The sequence below is a fragment of the Coregonus lavaretus genome, assembly GCF_964263955.1.
Source record: "Coregonus lavaretus genome assembly, chromosome: 9".
Classification (NCBI taxonomy): domain Eukaryota; kingdom Metazoa; phylum Chordata; class Actinopteri; order Salmoniformes; family Salmonidae; genus Coregonus; species Coregonus lavaretus.
In genome coordinates this window covers 33,083,394-33,101,244 of record NC_139996.1, presented here as the reverse complement: position 1 = coordinate 33,101,244, position 17,851 = coordinate 33,083,394, and the positions used below count along the sequence as shown (strand labels likewise).

Sequence of the window (17,851 nt, the reverse complement as noted above, 5' to 3'; positions counted from 1 at the left end):
TGCACTGTATATAAACTTTGCATCCTGTTGTTGGCCGCCTTATTTGTCTACGACTTCCTCACGCATCTCATTCTCCCATTTGTACTGTATATATCATAAACATTTTATTGATCCGTCAGCAGATATGGGGAGGCAGCTGTTGAACTGTAAACCGTTACGGGAGACAGGAAACAGTTAAAGCACTTACAATACACACATTCATACTCACTCACTGTGACACAAATGCTGTCAATCTCAGACAGATACAGTACAACCACTGACACACACATAAAAACAAACACTGTCTGCATGTTCCATCAAATAACATTGTAGAGACTCTCACAGATTAAACTTGCATTCACCTTGTCTAAAACATCACACATTATTTTCAGGTCACAGGAGAAGTGTGGTACTGTGTGTTTTGACTTTGTCCTGGTTTTCTGAATCAGTGCACATCGCTTTAAGCGCGGTGCCTCATTCACTAAAAGATGCCCACTATCTCCCACTCTGTCTCCCCACTTTCAGACACCCTGATTCACCACAGTGAGTGACCCAGAATGTCAGGCCCACTCTGACTGTGTGGATCCACTGAGCTGCTGCTAACACGCCAGCCTGAATGAATGAATTAGTAAACACACTAACACCATGAGAGCTCCATTCACTAGAGCCGACTCCTTGGGAGATGTTTTATGAGTGAGTGAGAGGGTGCATCGCCATCCTTTCATTCTGATAGCATTGAGAGCAGCCCCATATTCTACATACTTCTGTCACGTTCCCTCCATTTAGTGATGATCACAGAGGCTTGCAGTGCAGCTGACGTGGTCCACTTACCCACCATTCCAAACAACAGCACTCTATACCTGCATTCCTGATGACCCTCTCTGAACACTGTCTCAACATGTTGGTTTGAAGACTATACTCTCAGTAACATAAAACTACCCTCACTCTCAATGTGTGTTTACGATGAAGCACTCTACCTGCCTGTAAAACCATAAAACAACCGATTTCGGGAGTGAGTAACAGTTTGTGCCTCCTTTAAACTTCACTCACTGCAGCCAAAAACAAAGCCACCTGATAGACTACCAGGGTTGGGGTTAGTTCCAAAATTAAATTCTAATTCAATTCTCTGTCCATGTAAATGTAATTACATTCAAATTATAGGTCAGTCTTTGAATTCAGAGATAATTCAATTCCAATGTTAGATAAATTCCAATAATTAAATATTATCCCCAACAATTCCACAAATTCCAATTTAATTCCATCAGGCTGATCATGTCACTGTTGAGAAAGCTATACTGGAAATATTGAAATAAAAGTTTAAATGATTTAACTGGGAATTCCAATTAAATTAAATTCCAAAAGAATACATGTTTTACAATTTCAAAAGTCCAAAAAATCTAATTCAATTGAAATTCTAATTGAATTCAACATAAATTCTCCACTTCATGAGTGAATTCAAGAACTGAATTGGAATGTCATATTACATTTGAATTTGTATTTATTAAGTATCCCCATTAGCTGCCTCTCTTCGTGGGGTCCAAACAAATTAAGGCAAAAAATATTATAAATAACAGTACATATAACATTATTACCCCACTACATATCTACAATAAAACATGTATAATACCACCATACATAAGTATGTGTAGAGTGCGTGTATGCATGTGTGTTTGCCTGTGTGTGTGTGTGTGTGTGTGTGTCACTTCACAGTCTGCGTTGTTCCTTAAGGTGAGGTTTATCTGTTTTTTTAAATCTGATTTTACTGCTTGCATGATTTACTTGGTGTGGAATAGAGTTCCATGTAGTCATGACTTTGTGTAGTACTGCGCGTTTTCCAGAGTCTGTTCCGGACTTGGGGAGTGTGAAGAGACCCCTGGTGGCATGTCTTGTGGGGTATGCATGGGTGTCGGAGTTGTGGGATAGTCGTTTGAACAGACAGCTAGGTGCTATTTGACACCAAACTCTGTAGACTGAAACAAAGTTATTCTGAACTGCCTGGCAGCAGTGGTGTGAGGGTAAAATTACTAGGGAAGCCAGGGAATAAAAAAAGCCCTATTCCATCTATGTGTTATGATAATTGCATTGTTTGCTCTACAACCTGTTAGTTCATATGTGACTCGTTTCAGGAAACTAGGCGTATGTCGCACGTCACTACTTCACAGGAGCAGCATTTGAATGTAAACATTAATTTTTTTATCAAAATGCGTTTTTTATGGCAGAAATGCTTTCTGGAACGTGAACTTTCATGTGCCTTAATAACAAACTTGTATTCCATCCATAAATATGACTAAAATTGTTAAATTACAAGCCTAGTTGGTTTAGCCACGGAAAAAGGCAGGAACCTTACCGCTAGCCATGATTGGCTGAGATAATGGATGGGCTGGACCTGCCGGGAGATAAGTTTGGATTGGTCTGCCATGTAGCATGCTTCTGTCTATAACGTGAGCTGTTCAGTATGTGTTGACAGTCATTTCTACTGCGCCATTTTTGAAAGATATAACGTTAGCCATCGAGAACTACAAAAGTTTTGCTACTTTTCTCAACAACATTGATAACCTGAATTTAGCAGGCGCTATCGACAGATCAGTTGGAAAAAGTGATGGGCTACTTTCTGCATACGCCATGGTCAGTGTGAACCGGAGTGATGGTTCCAGTCTGCCGTGAAGCATTCATCCATGTATACGGGTAACAGTCTAGCTACATTTTCAGATATACGTTTCTAAATTTTGTCAGAAAGTAGTTTTTAAGTTAAAGCGTACTGTTAGTTAGCTAGCAAACATTAGCTTGCTGGCTCGCTAGCTAACATGTAGGATCTGTGTAGTAATATTATTCGAATCAGAAATACATTTGCATTGCTAGTTATAGCCTAATGTTCGCTAGCTAACATTGAACCTAGTTTGTTAGCTTTAGCTACCTGCAGATTCATACTACAGCTATGACAATGTTTGTATTGGTAGTAGTAGGAGTTGGGATTATGCCGGTTCATTGTTTAGCTAGCTAGCTACCTACCTAGATGTCTAAACAAAAGACTCCACTTCGGCCTGATTATTACATGACCCATCAAATTAGCCAGGTGTGTCTGGGGGTGATTACGGCAATCTATTGTATTTCATGAACATGTGTACATGTCTAGACAATAGTGACCTATCCACTTAGCTAGATGTGGCTGGGGGGTGGTTATAGCATTTCCTTCACATGACCCATCAATTTAGACAAGTGTGTCAGGTAAGCGTCATCTAATAATGATAAAATATTTATACAATATTTTTATCTGGACACTTTCTGATTTTGATATTGCTACTATGCAAGTAACCACTTCACTGTACCGTTTACACCTTCTGTATCCTGTGCATGTGACAAATAAACATTGATTTTATTTGATATAGCATGTGTTTACCACATGGCCTCACATGTGAATCCTTAAAGAGATGGGTGGGGCTAAGGCTTAAGAGGGTGTGAACGATGCTGAATGGGTGTAGACAAAGAAGAGCTCTCCAGTAGGTGTACCAAAACATTCAAGGGCCATTTTCTCAAAGGTGGGGTTACAAGTTTATCAACTTTCAAAGCAGAATTACTTTCCCACTGTTCTTCAACTGCAGCGTATGATATTCCATTTTCTAGCTCTGAGTCTCTACCTTTATCCAATGCAAAAAAAACACACAAAAAAATAAGACCAAATCGAGGCTTGAAACCGTGATATATAGGCCTAAGGCCGAGACAATAAGAAGACAATGGCAGAATAAATTCAACCATATCTTTGTTTCATCACGAAACCGTAGAGCAACATCTGTCCGGTGAAGTCCACAAAACATATTGCATGTAACAAACATGACCTACAGCATGGTCAAGCAAGTTAATGTTTCCGACATTTTCAGACTACTAAACAACTATTGATTTAGAACCACGGCGAGTTAACGCAAGTCGCAATGAAAACAGGCACTGCTGCCGCCACTATTCCAGCACCATTTCAACATAATCTAATCACCTATGCTTAGTCTAATCCCTATCTCGATCCATGGCTAATTTAGGAAAGGGACAAATTCAGCTAGCTAGCCAGCCACCGGAGGACGACACAACAAGATGCAACAATTCAAGTTTTCTGTCAATGACTTTTGGCTTCTAACGTGATAGGATTTGGCTTCACACCAATCACAACTGGCTTCCCTTTACACTTTTCTTTGGTGCGCCAGGTCCATTCACAGCTGAGCGCACTCAGTTTAGCTCAATGCTGATTGGCTATTATTTTATTTTTAAAATTATCAAGGGAGGCCAAATGCTCGCTGGCTTCCCTTGCATTAAATGCTACAGGACGCAACAATGTCATACCTCTTTTTGACCAGACAGCATAGATGGCATACACATAGAGACAGAGGAGCGCGGTTTCGTTCGCTTGGATGCCGTCTCCGGTGAGATTACATTCAGCCTCTTGCGAATTGAAGGAAATGTATGAAACACAGTGAGACGAAATATTAATTATGTTTTTTTTTTCTTGGTCATTTTTTTGGGGAAGCCTGGTTTGCCTTGGAATCCATGACTACATGCCACTGCTGACTGGCCTGAATAACCAATCAGAGGTAGGAGAGAGAGATAAACCTGGAATAAAGTTACGCTCTGTGTAGAGGTCAGGGGCAGTCGTCATACCCTAGCTCAAGACCAAAAATGTAAAAGTAGGCTACAAAAAAGTAGACGGCTGTTTAGTGTATTGTTTAGCTGGCATTTCTCTCACTTTAAGAAAGCAGAGACAGTGCCAGACAGTTGACTTTGCCGGTCAGCTGTTTAGGCAGTACACCGATTGCTTTGAATTTGATGTCGACATTTGAACTCTGCCTTGTAAGCCTCACGACCAGCTGTTTTATGCACTGGTTACTTTCACATTGATGTCAACATTGTTGTGACTTAATAGCGTGTATTAAGCATCTATTTCTCGTTGCACTGTATGCGCCGTTCCACAAGTAAATTAGTCAATTTATTATGAGGTTACGCAGTGGTTGACATTGTACATACCATTTCACAGCCCTTTAAACCTAATCTTGCGGACATAATTAATGTCAGGTGACATTTTTGTTTGTTTTTGCTATTCTCCAAATAGCATTTTAGAGTTAACAAATTGTGTAGAAATGCAGTAAATTAGTTTCAACTTCCAAACCCGCCCCACTTTGCCATACCGTAGGTTTAGCTGAACTGACGCCACTGGTAGAGGTTACGCAGAAGATTTAGATTAAGATAACTTTATTGGTCAATTGCACACAAGGTCCAACTGATATTTGACTTCCACTTTTAAAAGTCGAATTTGGGCAAAAATAACGGCATTCAACTGTTTAACTGATCAATGCACCATCATACCAGGTCATTTGATGCGTAAAAACAAAACATTTGATGAATAAGTTATTTGGCTACTGAGGTGCCATTTCTTACCGATCTCTACAGCTTCCGTCCAAAAACGAATCCTGTGAAATGACGTCATCACATACTGGAGAAGTTACTGGCTAGCTACAGTGGCTAGCTTAGCTAACGAACTAGCTACGTCGGTCACAGCGCGCATGCCCAGAATGACACAATGAACCACCAAAGGCACACCCCATTTCTGTTAGAACATTTTGAAAGAGGCTGAGTTTTTCGTGCCAAAAGTCGACCTTTCACCCAACCCCACTGAAAGACACATACATACACACACATACAGGTTTTGGAGAGGTGCGGGAGGCTGCAACACTGGGCGCCCGGGGAGCTGTTGTTGTGGGGGGTTAAATGCCTTGCTTAAGGGCACAACAGCAGGCAATGGCATCTAGGATTTGACAACAACAACAATCCAGTTGACAGCTCACTTCCTCTGTAGCTCAATTGGTAGAGCATGGCGCTTGTAACGCCAGGGTAGTGGGTTCGATCCCCGGGACCACCCATACGTAGAAATGTATGCACACATGACTGTAAGTCGCTTTGGATAAAAGCGTCTGCTAAATGGCGTATTATTTATTATTACTTCCTGACAATTTTTTTCTGGCAGACCTGGGATTCAAACTGGCTTGCCTCTAACCGCTTGGCTACCTGCCGCCTAACCAAAAATATGTTCAAGTGTTCCTCTCCCTGGAAGTCTTTAGTAAAAGGCGAAAGGCTTGTGCGTAATGAGGAGAAACCAGAGTCAGTATTGTGTGTAGATTGACGATATATATATTTTTAATCAATTTTAGAATAAGGCTGTAACGTTACAAAATGTGGAGAAAGTCAAGGGGTCTGAACACTTTCCGAATGCACTGTAGGTGAAACGACTAGTGGAAAATTCCCATATTTAACAAGATATGTCTGCAGACACCCAGCAGGGCTGGTTTGGCCATTCCCTAAATGCTTCTCCATTGAGATGTGATGATTAAAGCAGAAGTGCTCCCCTGTGGAGCTGACTGGGAGACTGAGCAGAGTGCAGAGGGGGGAGAAACCAAATCCTCTGCATTGCAGAGCAGCCTGAAGGATTACTGGAACTTTACATACACTTCTCTACGTATTTATTTGGACAGTGAAGCTAAAACGTTTAATTTGGCTCTATACACCAGAATTTTGGGATTTAGATTTTATATCAAAATTGAATGCAAGGGAAACCAGCAAGCATTTGGCCTCCCTTGATAAAAAAGTATAAAATAATAGCCAATCAGCGTTGAGCTAAACTGAGTGAGCTCAACTAAATGCACCAAAATAAAGTGTCAAGGGAAGCCAGTTTGGAGTCACTCCTATCAAATTGCATCGAGAGCATACGTCATTGACAGAAACAACTTGAATTGTTGCATCTCGTTGTGTTGTTGTCCTCCGGTGGCAGGCTAGCTAGCTAAAATTGCCCCTTTCCTAAATTAGCCATGGATGGAGATAGGGATGTGGTTTTACTTAATTCTCCGTACTGGCCAATGATTATAACAGCGATTCTGATCCAACCATTAATTCATACATTGTGCCCCTGGCCTGAGAGGATGGAAGTTCAATATGTAGCTAGATCTAGAAGGCTAATGTTAACTAGCCAACGTTGCCCATGAAAGGAAGTTAGGCTAGCGAGCAAGCAATTTAGCCAGGTAACCTATGAAAACAAAAAATAAAAGCGTGTACTGTATGACAGAGTCATAGAACGTTTAATCAACATGAAAGAGATGAGGACGGCATTGGCATTTCTCTACAAGTAGGGTGGTCAACATGTTTTATCTACTTGCACGCACACACCACACAGTGGTTATCCCACTGGCTATAGGGTGAATGCACCAATTTGTAAGTCGCTGTGGATAAGAGCGTCTGCTAAATGACGTAAATGTAAATGTTAATGTAAATCAGAACCATGGACAGCCACATTATATTTCGTTTATGTTGATTGGACTAAATCGTTTTTGGTATATTTTAGTTGTCACTGTACTAGACTAAGCTTAGGTGATTTGATGATTTTTAAATGTTGAAGTTGAAATGGTGCTGGAATAGTGGAGGCAGCTCCTGTTTTCTTTGCAACTTAAAGTAACTCTGTGGGGCGGCAGGTAGCTTAGTGGTTAAGAGCGTTGTGCCAGTAACCGAAAGGTCGCTGGTTCTAACCCCCGAGCCGACTAGGTGAAAAATCTGTTGATGTGCCCTTGAGCAAGGCACTTAACCCTAATTGCTCCTGTAAGTTGCTCTGGATAAGAGCGTCTGCTAAATGACTAAAATGTAAAAAATGTTCTAAAATCAATAGCTGTTTAGTGGTCCGAAAAGGTCAGAAACATTAACTTCCTTGACCATGCTGTAGGTCATGTAACGGTTTATTACATGCAATATGCTATGGACTTCATCGGACAGAGGTTGCTCTTACCCACGCACCACTACTTATCTCTAGGGGATTGCATAGCTGCCCTTGACCAAACCCAACCAGCCCTGAGACAGACAGCTCAAGGAACCTTCAGAATAAAAACCAATCAATGGCGTTTCCTTCTGGAGGGGCAATCAGCCTAACTCAGTCACCAGGAAGAGGAAGGGCAGGTCAACAAGTGGTTAAGTTTACTTTCAAATTCAAAATAAACCCTCTGCTCTCCTTATCCAGGTGATGGGCCATGACATTTGACTGCTAGGAGGTCAGAGGTTCCCCAAGGCACTCCCCGCTTGTAAAACACAAACTAATCAAACAGGTAGGAGGAGGTGTTCCTGTGCTGCTGCAGCTGTGTCGGGTTAGCAGCCTCACAAGTGTCTTGCTCTCTCAGGAGAGGGTTAAAACGCTCAGAAAACAAACCAGGAATGTGAGATTAGCCTGAGGCCACCCCTGTCACTTAACCACGCCCAGCCATGCTGTGTGATGAGGCTCAGTCGCACCAACGCAAACACAGGGCTCGTTTTGAAAGTTAGAAAGTAGCACAATGGTCACTCACTCATAAGCACAGTGACTAAGCCAAGAGCTGCTGGACCTTACCCCTGGTCTGAGACCTGCCAGGTACTCACACACATAATCACTGTTAGAGACCCTGTCTGTCTGCTAGGCCTGCTGTAGTGTGTGGGTGGCTACGGACATACTCTATGAGTGGTCAGTTGTAATAAAATGAAAACCTAAAGTTACTTGTTTAATTTCACATACATTATGTAGCTTACACACCTTTTCACATCTATTCCTATCTGACACAACCAAGATAAATAAACTGTGTGCTTATATAAGTTACCAATCACACTATTGTTTCCTATTCACACACACACACACACACACACACACACACAAAGGACTCACCTTGCTTAGATGGAACTCAAGCCGTCGCATGAACCTCTCAATCACTTTTACTTGCTGTTGGAAGAAACACAAGGAGGACTCTTTCAAAATTATGCTAAACTTAATTCTCAAAGTAAAATAATGGATAGAATGTAATTTGGGACCAATGGATTGCTGTCTGATAGTTTTATAAGACCTAAACGTTTGGTGAAAGCTCATATGCTTACTGTGTGCTACTGTGCAATGGAGTGGGTGAATAATAAAAGACCGGGGTCAAACTCACCTTATCCAGCTCATAGAGAAACCCCTGAAGAGGAACAAGAAGATCACATGATTATACTGTCCAGTAAAACCTTTACAAGATCAAGTGAGCGTATGCCCATTTTAAGGCAGATTCAAGACATGGTGGTACCTACCAGACGAGAGTTCCTCTTGGACTCCCTCATCTGTTGGCTCAGGCTGTCCAGCTCCATCTGGTGCACCTGTAGGTAAGACCTGAGACATACATGGCATGTCAATTTCCTGTCTGTCTGAGCAGGCATGCACGACAGTAACGTATTATGCAAAAGTGCTTTCTGTGTGTTTGTGCTCACTGCAGGCCTCTCTTCAGAGCCTCGTAGACCTCGTCTAGCCTCTCAGGCTGGGGCACCTTGGGCGGTGGTGATTTAGCAGAGAGGGTGAACATCCTGCTGACTCTGGAGGGCTTCCTGGTGACCACCGGGGTGCTGAACACTGATAGGTTCCTAAAACACAACACACAATGCTTTTTACTAATGGCAAGGCTGAAAATGTAGCACTGCAATCACTGACTGTTGGTGAGTTGATGGAATCAATATTATTTTAAAATGCTTTAAACATGATATGGAGATGAGTCTCATTCATACAGAACAGGCCAAAGACATGTTGATGCCTCCCCACTGGCAAGGACACTGATGGACTATCCCATCTCCAACACACCCTTCCAAAGCATATTTTATTGCAACGTGTGTAAAGCATAGATTTGCATAGTCAGGGGTGATAATAACATTCTGAGTTGATGAATAAAATAATCAATTTTCCTTTATCAAATCCAACAGGTAATCAATGTGAGTCAAGGCTCCTCTTTCACAGACGACAGGCCAGTCAATGGGCTACGGAAGAGAAATGCATGATGAGTCTGTCTAGGCTGCTCATATTCTCTTCAGCTTTGAAAAAACTCAAGCAAGATATTGTCTGGTAAGACTCAACACACCTTTCACTCCCTCATCCAGACATAAAACTAATAACAAAGACGTGAATCATAACTACTGCTTAATGTTAATGCATTCCTTATAACTGTAGACAGCAGAAAGAATTTAGCTGAAAAAATACAGATAATCAAACTTTTAGAGACAGCTACATTTCCTCTTCCTCCATCTCCTGAGGGTCTCTGACTCTAGCACAAACACACACACTCATGCGCCTGTTACTCAAGCATACACACTCCATTCTCCTCGCTCTGTCCTTCCTTTCATATTCTGACCTGGTTGCTAGTAGATGAACCTTCATTAATAAATAACTAGTGCCCTTGATTTTCCTCCATTCTACCTGACGACAGGGAAGAAAGAAAATAAGGGAGTATATGTCTTGATTCAAAAAAAAAAAAAAAAATCACATTCATTTACTCAACATTAAACATATTAATATTAAAGACATTCTCCGGTACATTTGTATACTTTTTAGACACTAGTTCTGAAAGCAGCGCTCACTAGCCAAAATGGTCCCGAAAATTGCACACTACATCACATACAGTGGAGTCCGAAATGATTAACACCCTTGATAAAGATGAGCAATAATGACTCTATAAAATAAATAATTCAAATACTGAGCTACAGTGACTTCAGAAAGTATTCACAGCCCTTGACTTTTTCAACATTTTGTTGTGTTACAGCCTGAATTTAAAATTGATTAAATTGAGATTATTTTTGTCACTGGCCTACACAGAATACCCCATAATGTCAAAGTGGAATAGTTTTAAAATAAGAAAAATGAAATGTCTTGAGTCAATAAGTATTCAACCCCTTTGTTATGGCAAGCCTAAATAAGTTCAGGAGTAAGAATGTACTTAACAAGTCGCATAATAAGTTGCATGGACTCACTCTGTGCAATAAGTGTTTAACACCTATTGGTAGATTCAACCACAAAGACCAAGGAGGTTTTCCAATGCCTCACAAAGAAGGGCACCTATTGGTAGATGGGTAAAAATTTTAAGCAGACATTGAATATTCCTTTAAGCATGGTGAAGTTATTAATTACACTTAGAATGGTGTATCAATACACCCAGTCACTACAAAGATACAGGCGTCCTTTCTAACTCAATTGCCAGAGACGAAGGAAACTGCTCAGGGATTTCATCATGAGGCCAATGGTGACTTTAAAACAGTTAGAGTTTAATGGCTGTGAGTTACTCCACAATACTAACTTAATTGATAGAGCGAAAAGGAAGACTGTACAGAAAAAATATTCCAAAACGTGCATCCTGTTTGCAACAAGGCACTAAAGTAATACTGCAAAAAATGTGGCAAAGCAATTAACTTTCTGTCCTGAATACAAAGTGTTATGTTGGGGACAAATCCAATACAACACATTGCTGAGTACCACTCTCCATAATTTCAAGCATAGTGGTGGCTGCATCATGTTATAGGTATACTTGTAATTGTTAAGGACTGGGGAGTTTTACAGGATAAAAAAGAAACGGAATAGAGCTAAGCACAGGCAGAATCCTAGAGGAAAACCTGGTTTTGTCTGTTTTCTACCAGACACTGGGAGATGAAGTCACCTTTCAGCAGGACAATAACCTAAAACACAAGGCCAAATCTACACTGGAGTTCCTTACCAAGAAGACAGTGAATGTTCCGGAGTGGTAGAGTTACAGTTTTGACTTAAATCTACTTGAATATCTATGGCAAGACCTGAAAATGGTTGTCTAGCAATGATCAACAACCAATTTGAGCTTGAATAATTGTTGTAATAATAAATGGGCAAATGTTGCACAATTCAGGTGTGCAAAGCTCTTAGAGACTTACCCAGAAAGACTCACAGCTGAAATCGGTGCCAAAGGTGCTTCTACAAAGTATTGACTCAAGGGTGTGAATACTTATGTAAATTGATGAGTGAGAAAGTTGCAGAGGGTCAAAGATCATACCCCCAAACTGCCCCAAGACATGCTGACCTCCCATGTTATTGGTAATGGTGAGCGGTTATCATGTCTTGGGGGTATGATCTTTGACCCTCTAACTTTCTCACTCATCATTATCCGTAATCATGGTAGCATCCACATGTGTTTAGAAACATTATATTCTTATTTACAATAAAGGTGACTCCAAAATGACACAATACATTATTTATCATTCATTTCTATTGGGCACAAAAATCTGAAACACAACCAAAACAAACTACAAATGCATCCAACAAATTTGTAGAATCACAAGCTTGATGTAGTCGTTGCGTGCTAGGAATATGGGACCAAATACTAAACCTTTGGACTACTTTATTTAGAAGAGTCTTTAGGTGTGTCAATCATTTTAACCCCAACCTTTTTGAGAAAAACAATTACTTGTTAAACAATCTTTCTCTGAGCAATTGTATTAGTATAAAATCCCCCCAATTTTTTTTGCATACAATATAGCTCAGTATTTGAATTATTTATTGTATAGTCATTATTGCTAATCTTTATCAAGGGTGTCAATAATTTTTGACCCCACAGTATGTGCCGATATGTGCACCATGTCATTGGGCCATCTCTTGCTCTGCGTGCATGATGTGCCTCTTGCTAGTGATCACTCAAATGGCGAGGGGCTGAAGCTCATTGTTGAACTCAAATTTCTAGGGGGCTGGCCCACGTGGGGGAAAATGGCGCAGCACAGCTTCCAGAAAAGCAGTCGCTTTCAAACTAGGGACTTCGTTGCTAATTGAGGTATGACAGTAATTCTGCTCATAGATCATGCATGTATGAACTACACATTGACACATCCCAAACAGGAGGTTTAAAAAATATTTAGTAGTCGCCAATGTTCTGGAGTATGTCTTTAATATCTCAAATCTACCCTTTTAGATTTAGTTCACTTTAAGACATTGTTTAAGACACATTTCCTGAGTGGGCTCTCCACTAATTCTGAAGGTATGATCACTTCTATGAGCACCACCAACACACTGAATGGGAAAATGGATTCAAAAGGTATCTCCTTCTGCTTGTGACTTGCTGAACGTGCAATTCTAAAGGAATGTTGTGATTGGTTCATGATCTATAATGTCAATTTCTATGTATAAAATGGTTAATAGTATTAAACGTACCAGAGAGCCCACTCTGGAAATGTGACGTGTTTGAAGATTATATTATTACAAACAATGTAAAAAATAAATAAGCAAAATTGAAAAGGGTAGTTAATATTAATATTTCTTAATATTGAATGAATTAATGTGAACATTTGTATTTCAGAATCTAGATATACTCCATATTTGAGAGAACACTTTTTATTTTTCTATATTTTTATTTAACCTTTATTTAACTAGGCAAGTCAGTTAAGAACAAATTTGTATTTACAATGACGACCTACACCGGCCAAACCCGGACGACGCTGGGCCAATTGTGCGCCGCCCTATGGGACTCCAAACATCCTTCCTCCCAATGAATTTCCTATGTGAGAATTGCCAGAATTCCCACTGGCGTGGAATCACCCATATTGCCTAATAAACTCCCAAAGTCCTGTCAGCTTTGAAGGCAGGAAAATCATAATAAGCAATAAATATTTTTCCCTCGTCATGAAAGGAGAGGAAGTTTGGGCTTTACAGGATATCCTGTCAGGTGGGGCTCCACAGTAGACACCCAGTCTGTGTGTGTGTGTGTGTGTGTGTGTGTGTGTCTGTGTGTGTGTGTGTGTGTGTGTGTGTGTGTGTGTGTGTCAAATACAGGCGTGTGACACAGATTGTCCCATGTCGAGAACAGCAGCCTATAGCCGCATTGTTAAATGTGTAGATACTCAAGGCAGAAGTGTACCACCAGTAAGGTCTACCAAACATTAAGAACACCTTCCTAATATTCAGTTACAGCCCCTCCCTTTTGCCCTCAGAACAGCCTCAATTCGTTGGGGCATGGACTCTACAAGGTCTCGAAAGCGTTCCACAGGGATGCTGGCCCATTTTGACTCCAATGCTTCCCACAGTTGTGTCAAGCTGGCTGGATGTCCTTTGGGTGGTGGACCATTCTTGAAACACACGGGAAACTGTTGAGTGTGGAAAAACCCAGCAGCATTGCAGTTCTTGACACAAACCGGTGCGCCTGGCACCTACTACCATACCCTATTCAAAGGCACTTAAATATTTTGTCTTACACAGTCACCCTCTGAATGGCACACATACACAATCCATGTCTCCAGGCTTAAAAATCCTTCTTTAACCTGTCTCCTCCCCTTCATATACACTGATTTAAGTGTATTTAACAAGTGACATCAATAAGGGATCATTGCTTTCACCTGGATTCTCCTTGTCAGTCTATGTCATGGAAAGAGCAGGTGTTCTCAATGCAGGTGTTTTGTATACTCAGTGTATATACAGTGAATTCATATTCAGACCACTTCCATTTTTCCACATTTTGTTACGTTACAGACTTATTCTAAAATTGATTACATTAATTTAATAACAATACCCCATAATGACAAAGCGAAAACAGGTTTTATTTTTTGTGTGCAAATGTATATATAAAAAAACGGAATACCTTATTTACACAAGTATTCAGACCCTTTGCTATGAGACTCGAAATTGAGCACAGGTGCATCCTGTTTCCATTGATCATCCTTGAGATGTTTCTACAACTTGATTGGAGTCCACCTGTGGTAAATTCAATTGATTGGACATGATTTGGAAAGGCACACACCTGTCTATATAAGGTCCCACAGTTGACAGTGCATGTCAGAGCAGAAACCAAGCCGTGAGATCGAAATAATTGTCTGTAGAGCTCCGAGACAGGATTGTGTCAAGGCACAGATCTGGGGAAGGGTACCAAAAAATGTCTGCAGCATTGAAGGTACCCAAGAACACAGTGGCCTCCATCATTCTTAAATGGAAGAAGTTTGGAACCACTAAGACTCTTCCTAGAGCTGGCCGCCCGGCCAAACTGAGCAATCGGGTGAGAAGGGCCTTGGTCAGGGAGGTGACCAAGAACCCGATGGTCACTCTGACAGAGTTGCTCTGTGGAGATGGGAGAACCTTCCAGAAGGACAACCATCTCTGCAGCACTCCACCAATCAGGCCTTTATGGTAGAGTGGCCAGACGGAAGCCACTCCTCAGTAAAAAGGCACATGACAGCCCACTTGGAGTTTGCCAAAAGGCACCTAAAGGACTCTCAGACCATGAGAAACAAGATTCTCTGGTCTGATGAAACCAATATTGAACTCTTTGGCCTGAAGGCCAAGCGTCACGTCTGGAGGAAACCTGGCACCATCCCTACGGTGAAGCATGGTGGTGGCAGCATCATGCTGTGGGGATGTTTTTCAGCAGCAGGGACTGGGAGACTAGTCAGGATCGAGGGAAAGATGAATGGAGCAAAGTACAGAGAGATCCTTAATGAAAACCTGCTCCAGAGCGCTCAGGACCTCAGACTGGGGCGTAGGTCCACCTTCCAACTTGACAACGACCCTAAGCTCACAGCCAAGACAACGCAGAAATGGCTTCGGGACAAGTCTCTGAATGTCCTTGAGTGGCTCAGTCAGAGCCTGGACATGAACCCGATCGAACATCTCTGAAGAGACCTGAAAATAGCTGTGCAGCGACACCCCCCATCCAACCTGACAGAGCTTGAGAGGATCTGCAGAGAAGAATGGGAGAAACACCCCAAATACAGGTGTGCCAAGCTTGTAGCGTCATACCAAAGAAGACTCGAGGCTGTAATCGCTGCCAAAGGTGCTTCAACAAAGTACTGAGTAAAGGGTCTGAATATTTATGTAAATGTAATTATGTTTTTTGCTTTGTCATTATTGGGTTTGGTTTGTAGATTGATGAGGGAAAAAAAACTAATCAATTTTAGAATAAGGCTGTAACATAACAAAATGTGGAAAAAGTCAAGGGTTCTGAATACTTTCCAAATGCACTGTAACAGTAATGTACACTAGACCTTATCAAAGGGAGTGTCCTCACCTGTAGGGCTTATCGTAGGAGTTGACCCCAGCAAAGGACTGGCTCCTAGTGATGGATCTGGAGATGACTCTGCGCGACGTGCGCAATGAGAGGGACATGGTGGACACAGCTCTGGAGGGACTCCCTGCAGAGACAAAAGACGGAGAAGACTTTAGAAGTTGCACAATAACAGACAAAATGGGGCCAGTTTGGATTTTCAGTCCTCAGGCACTGCAGGAAAACAACATCAAAATGAGCAGAGCAGAATTTCTTTTCATTGAACCCGGTTTCCATAGGCATTGTTCTTTCAACTCTATTATGCTATGTTTTTTCTCAAACACAAATTTCCTGAAATCTTGTTAGGTCTACGCACTCTTGGGTCAGTGCACCTGATCCTTATGAATCAAACTGGACATTTTCCCCCGAAAGAAACTGAACTGTGTTCCCAAATAAGCTGCAGGGGCTCCACACTCCTGGGACAAATACCAGTTCTTCACATCAAAGCATCTTATTATACTGTAAATCCACCCCTGAGAGCTCTTGGAGAGATTATGTAAGAAAACATTTAATCTAGTGCCTTGGCGAGATGTTTTTTTTTTTTTAAGTTCCAGCAAGTTGTCTAATTCTCTGATAGATCAGTTAGTTTTATTGTGTAGCAAATCTACAGATTCAAATGTTCTGACATGTCAACATTCATTCGGTTATCTAACTTTCAAAATGTGTCATAATGCATCCGCCATAATGCATTCAGCATTCAGCCTGCCCTCCCAAACCCTCCCTCTACTCCTGCCCCCTCTGTGTGCCTCCATATTCCCTCCCTCTTCCTGTGGTGCAAGGTCAAGCAGGGAGGGTACTGTGTGTCACTGTTTCCACACTGGAAACAAAAGGCCAGTGAAGATCCAGGGATAACAGAGACAATACACACTGCAAACACATTACTGCTGCCAGCCCACTATCTCTGTTCTCTACCACCAACGCTCTTCCTCTAGAGCTGCCTGGGCACAGCACAAAGTTACAACCATGTTGCACTTGTATCAAGGAAGATAGTAGTGCGGGGTGAGAGAAAGAGAAATAGAGAGACAATTACCCCATCTAGATAAACTCTGTCTCTCCGAGTTAATTGTGAGTAAATCAGCAGTGTCGTACCAGGCCCTGACACTGGGGATTTTGTCGCAGCATTAGTGACATCACCATCACACAGGGCCCCAAACAAGGACCTTTTTGATAGGAGAAGAAAGGGGAGTGATTGAGACTAGATTAAACACACTCCAATCACTGGGGACTCAGCCAGGACAAGAGCCCCACACAGAGAGACACAGGCCCTGTGAGGTTAGGAAGCCTCAGGTATGGCAACTATGGGCAGACCTCAAGCGCAAAGATATTAGCTTCAATACACAGACAGACACAGGCTCAGTCCTATTACACACAAATGAAATAGACATTTTAAGAACATTTAGTTGTTATTGTCAATGGTAGCCACAGTTCTACTGAGCAGTGTGGTTTTGTCAAGCCCTGTTAGTTTGATCAGTGTTGTCTTGTTTGGTCAGCAGCACTGATATGAGTTCCTTAGATACAGAGATGCAGTCGGGCCTTAGGAAGGAAGCCAAAGTTTATTTTGAACTGGCAGGAGTGGTAGTCAGGAAACAGCAGTCACAGCTACAAATGCCTCCCGCCATAAAACACAGAACTGAGCTGGCAATCTATGTTCAATACAATTCACTACATCCAAATGAGTCCCTATAGCCCAACACTCATTCCCTACAGTAGCATTTAATCTACGTCCATCTCACTCAGCAAAACCCAGCCAAGGAGGAGGGGCTGTGAACGTGAGAAGACCAGTTCTTAAAGCCTTTAGCCGTATCCTTATTCTAGTCCTCCTCTGTTCCTCTGGTGATGTAGAGGCTAACCCAGGCCCTGCAGCCCCCAGTATCACTCCTACTCCCCAGGAGTTATCATTTGTTGACTTCTGTAACCGTAAAAGCCTTGGTTTTCTGCACGTTAACATCAGAAGCCTCCTTCCTAAGTTTGAGTTATTCACTGCGTTAGCACACTCCGCCAAC

General features: G+C 41.7%; 1 protein-coding gene across 3 annotated transcripts in view; it reads right to left on the bottom strand.

The window, feature by feature from the left end:
* The window catches only part of LOC311135421 (rho family-interacting cell polarization regulator 1-like), a 136,610-nt gene that overhangs the window by 36,725 nt on the left and 82,034 nt on the right, over window positions 1-17,851 (bottom strand). For all 3 annotated transcript variants that reach the window (XM_084169364.1, XM_084169363.1, XM_084169365.1), the window contains exons 2-6: window positions 15,813-15,936; window positions 9,256-9,405; window positions 9,079-9,157; window positions 8,946-8,969; window positions 8,684-8,737 (exon numbers count right to left, since the gene is read on the bottom strand). In XM_084169364.1, the coding sequence (XP_084025490.1) occupies window positions 8,684-8,737; window positions 8,946-8,969; window positions 9,079-9,157; window positions 9,256-9,405; window positions 15,813-15,910 (405 nt within the window). In that variant the 5' untranslated portion in view covers window positions 15,911-15,936. The remainder of the gene's footprint in view (window positions 1-8,683; window positions 8,738-8,945; window positions 8,970-9,078; window positions 9,158-9,255; window positions 9,406-15,812; window positions 15,937-17,851) is intronic.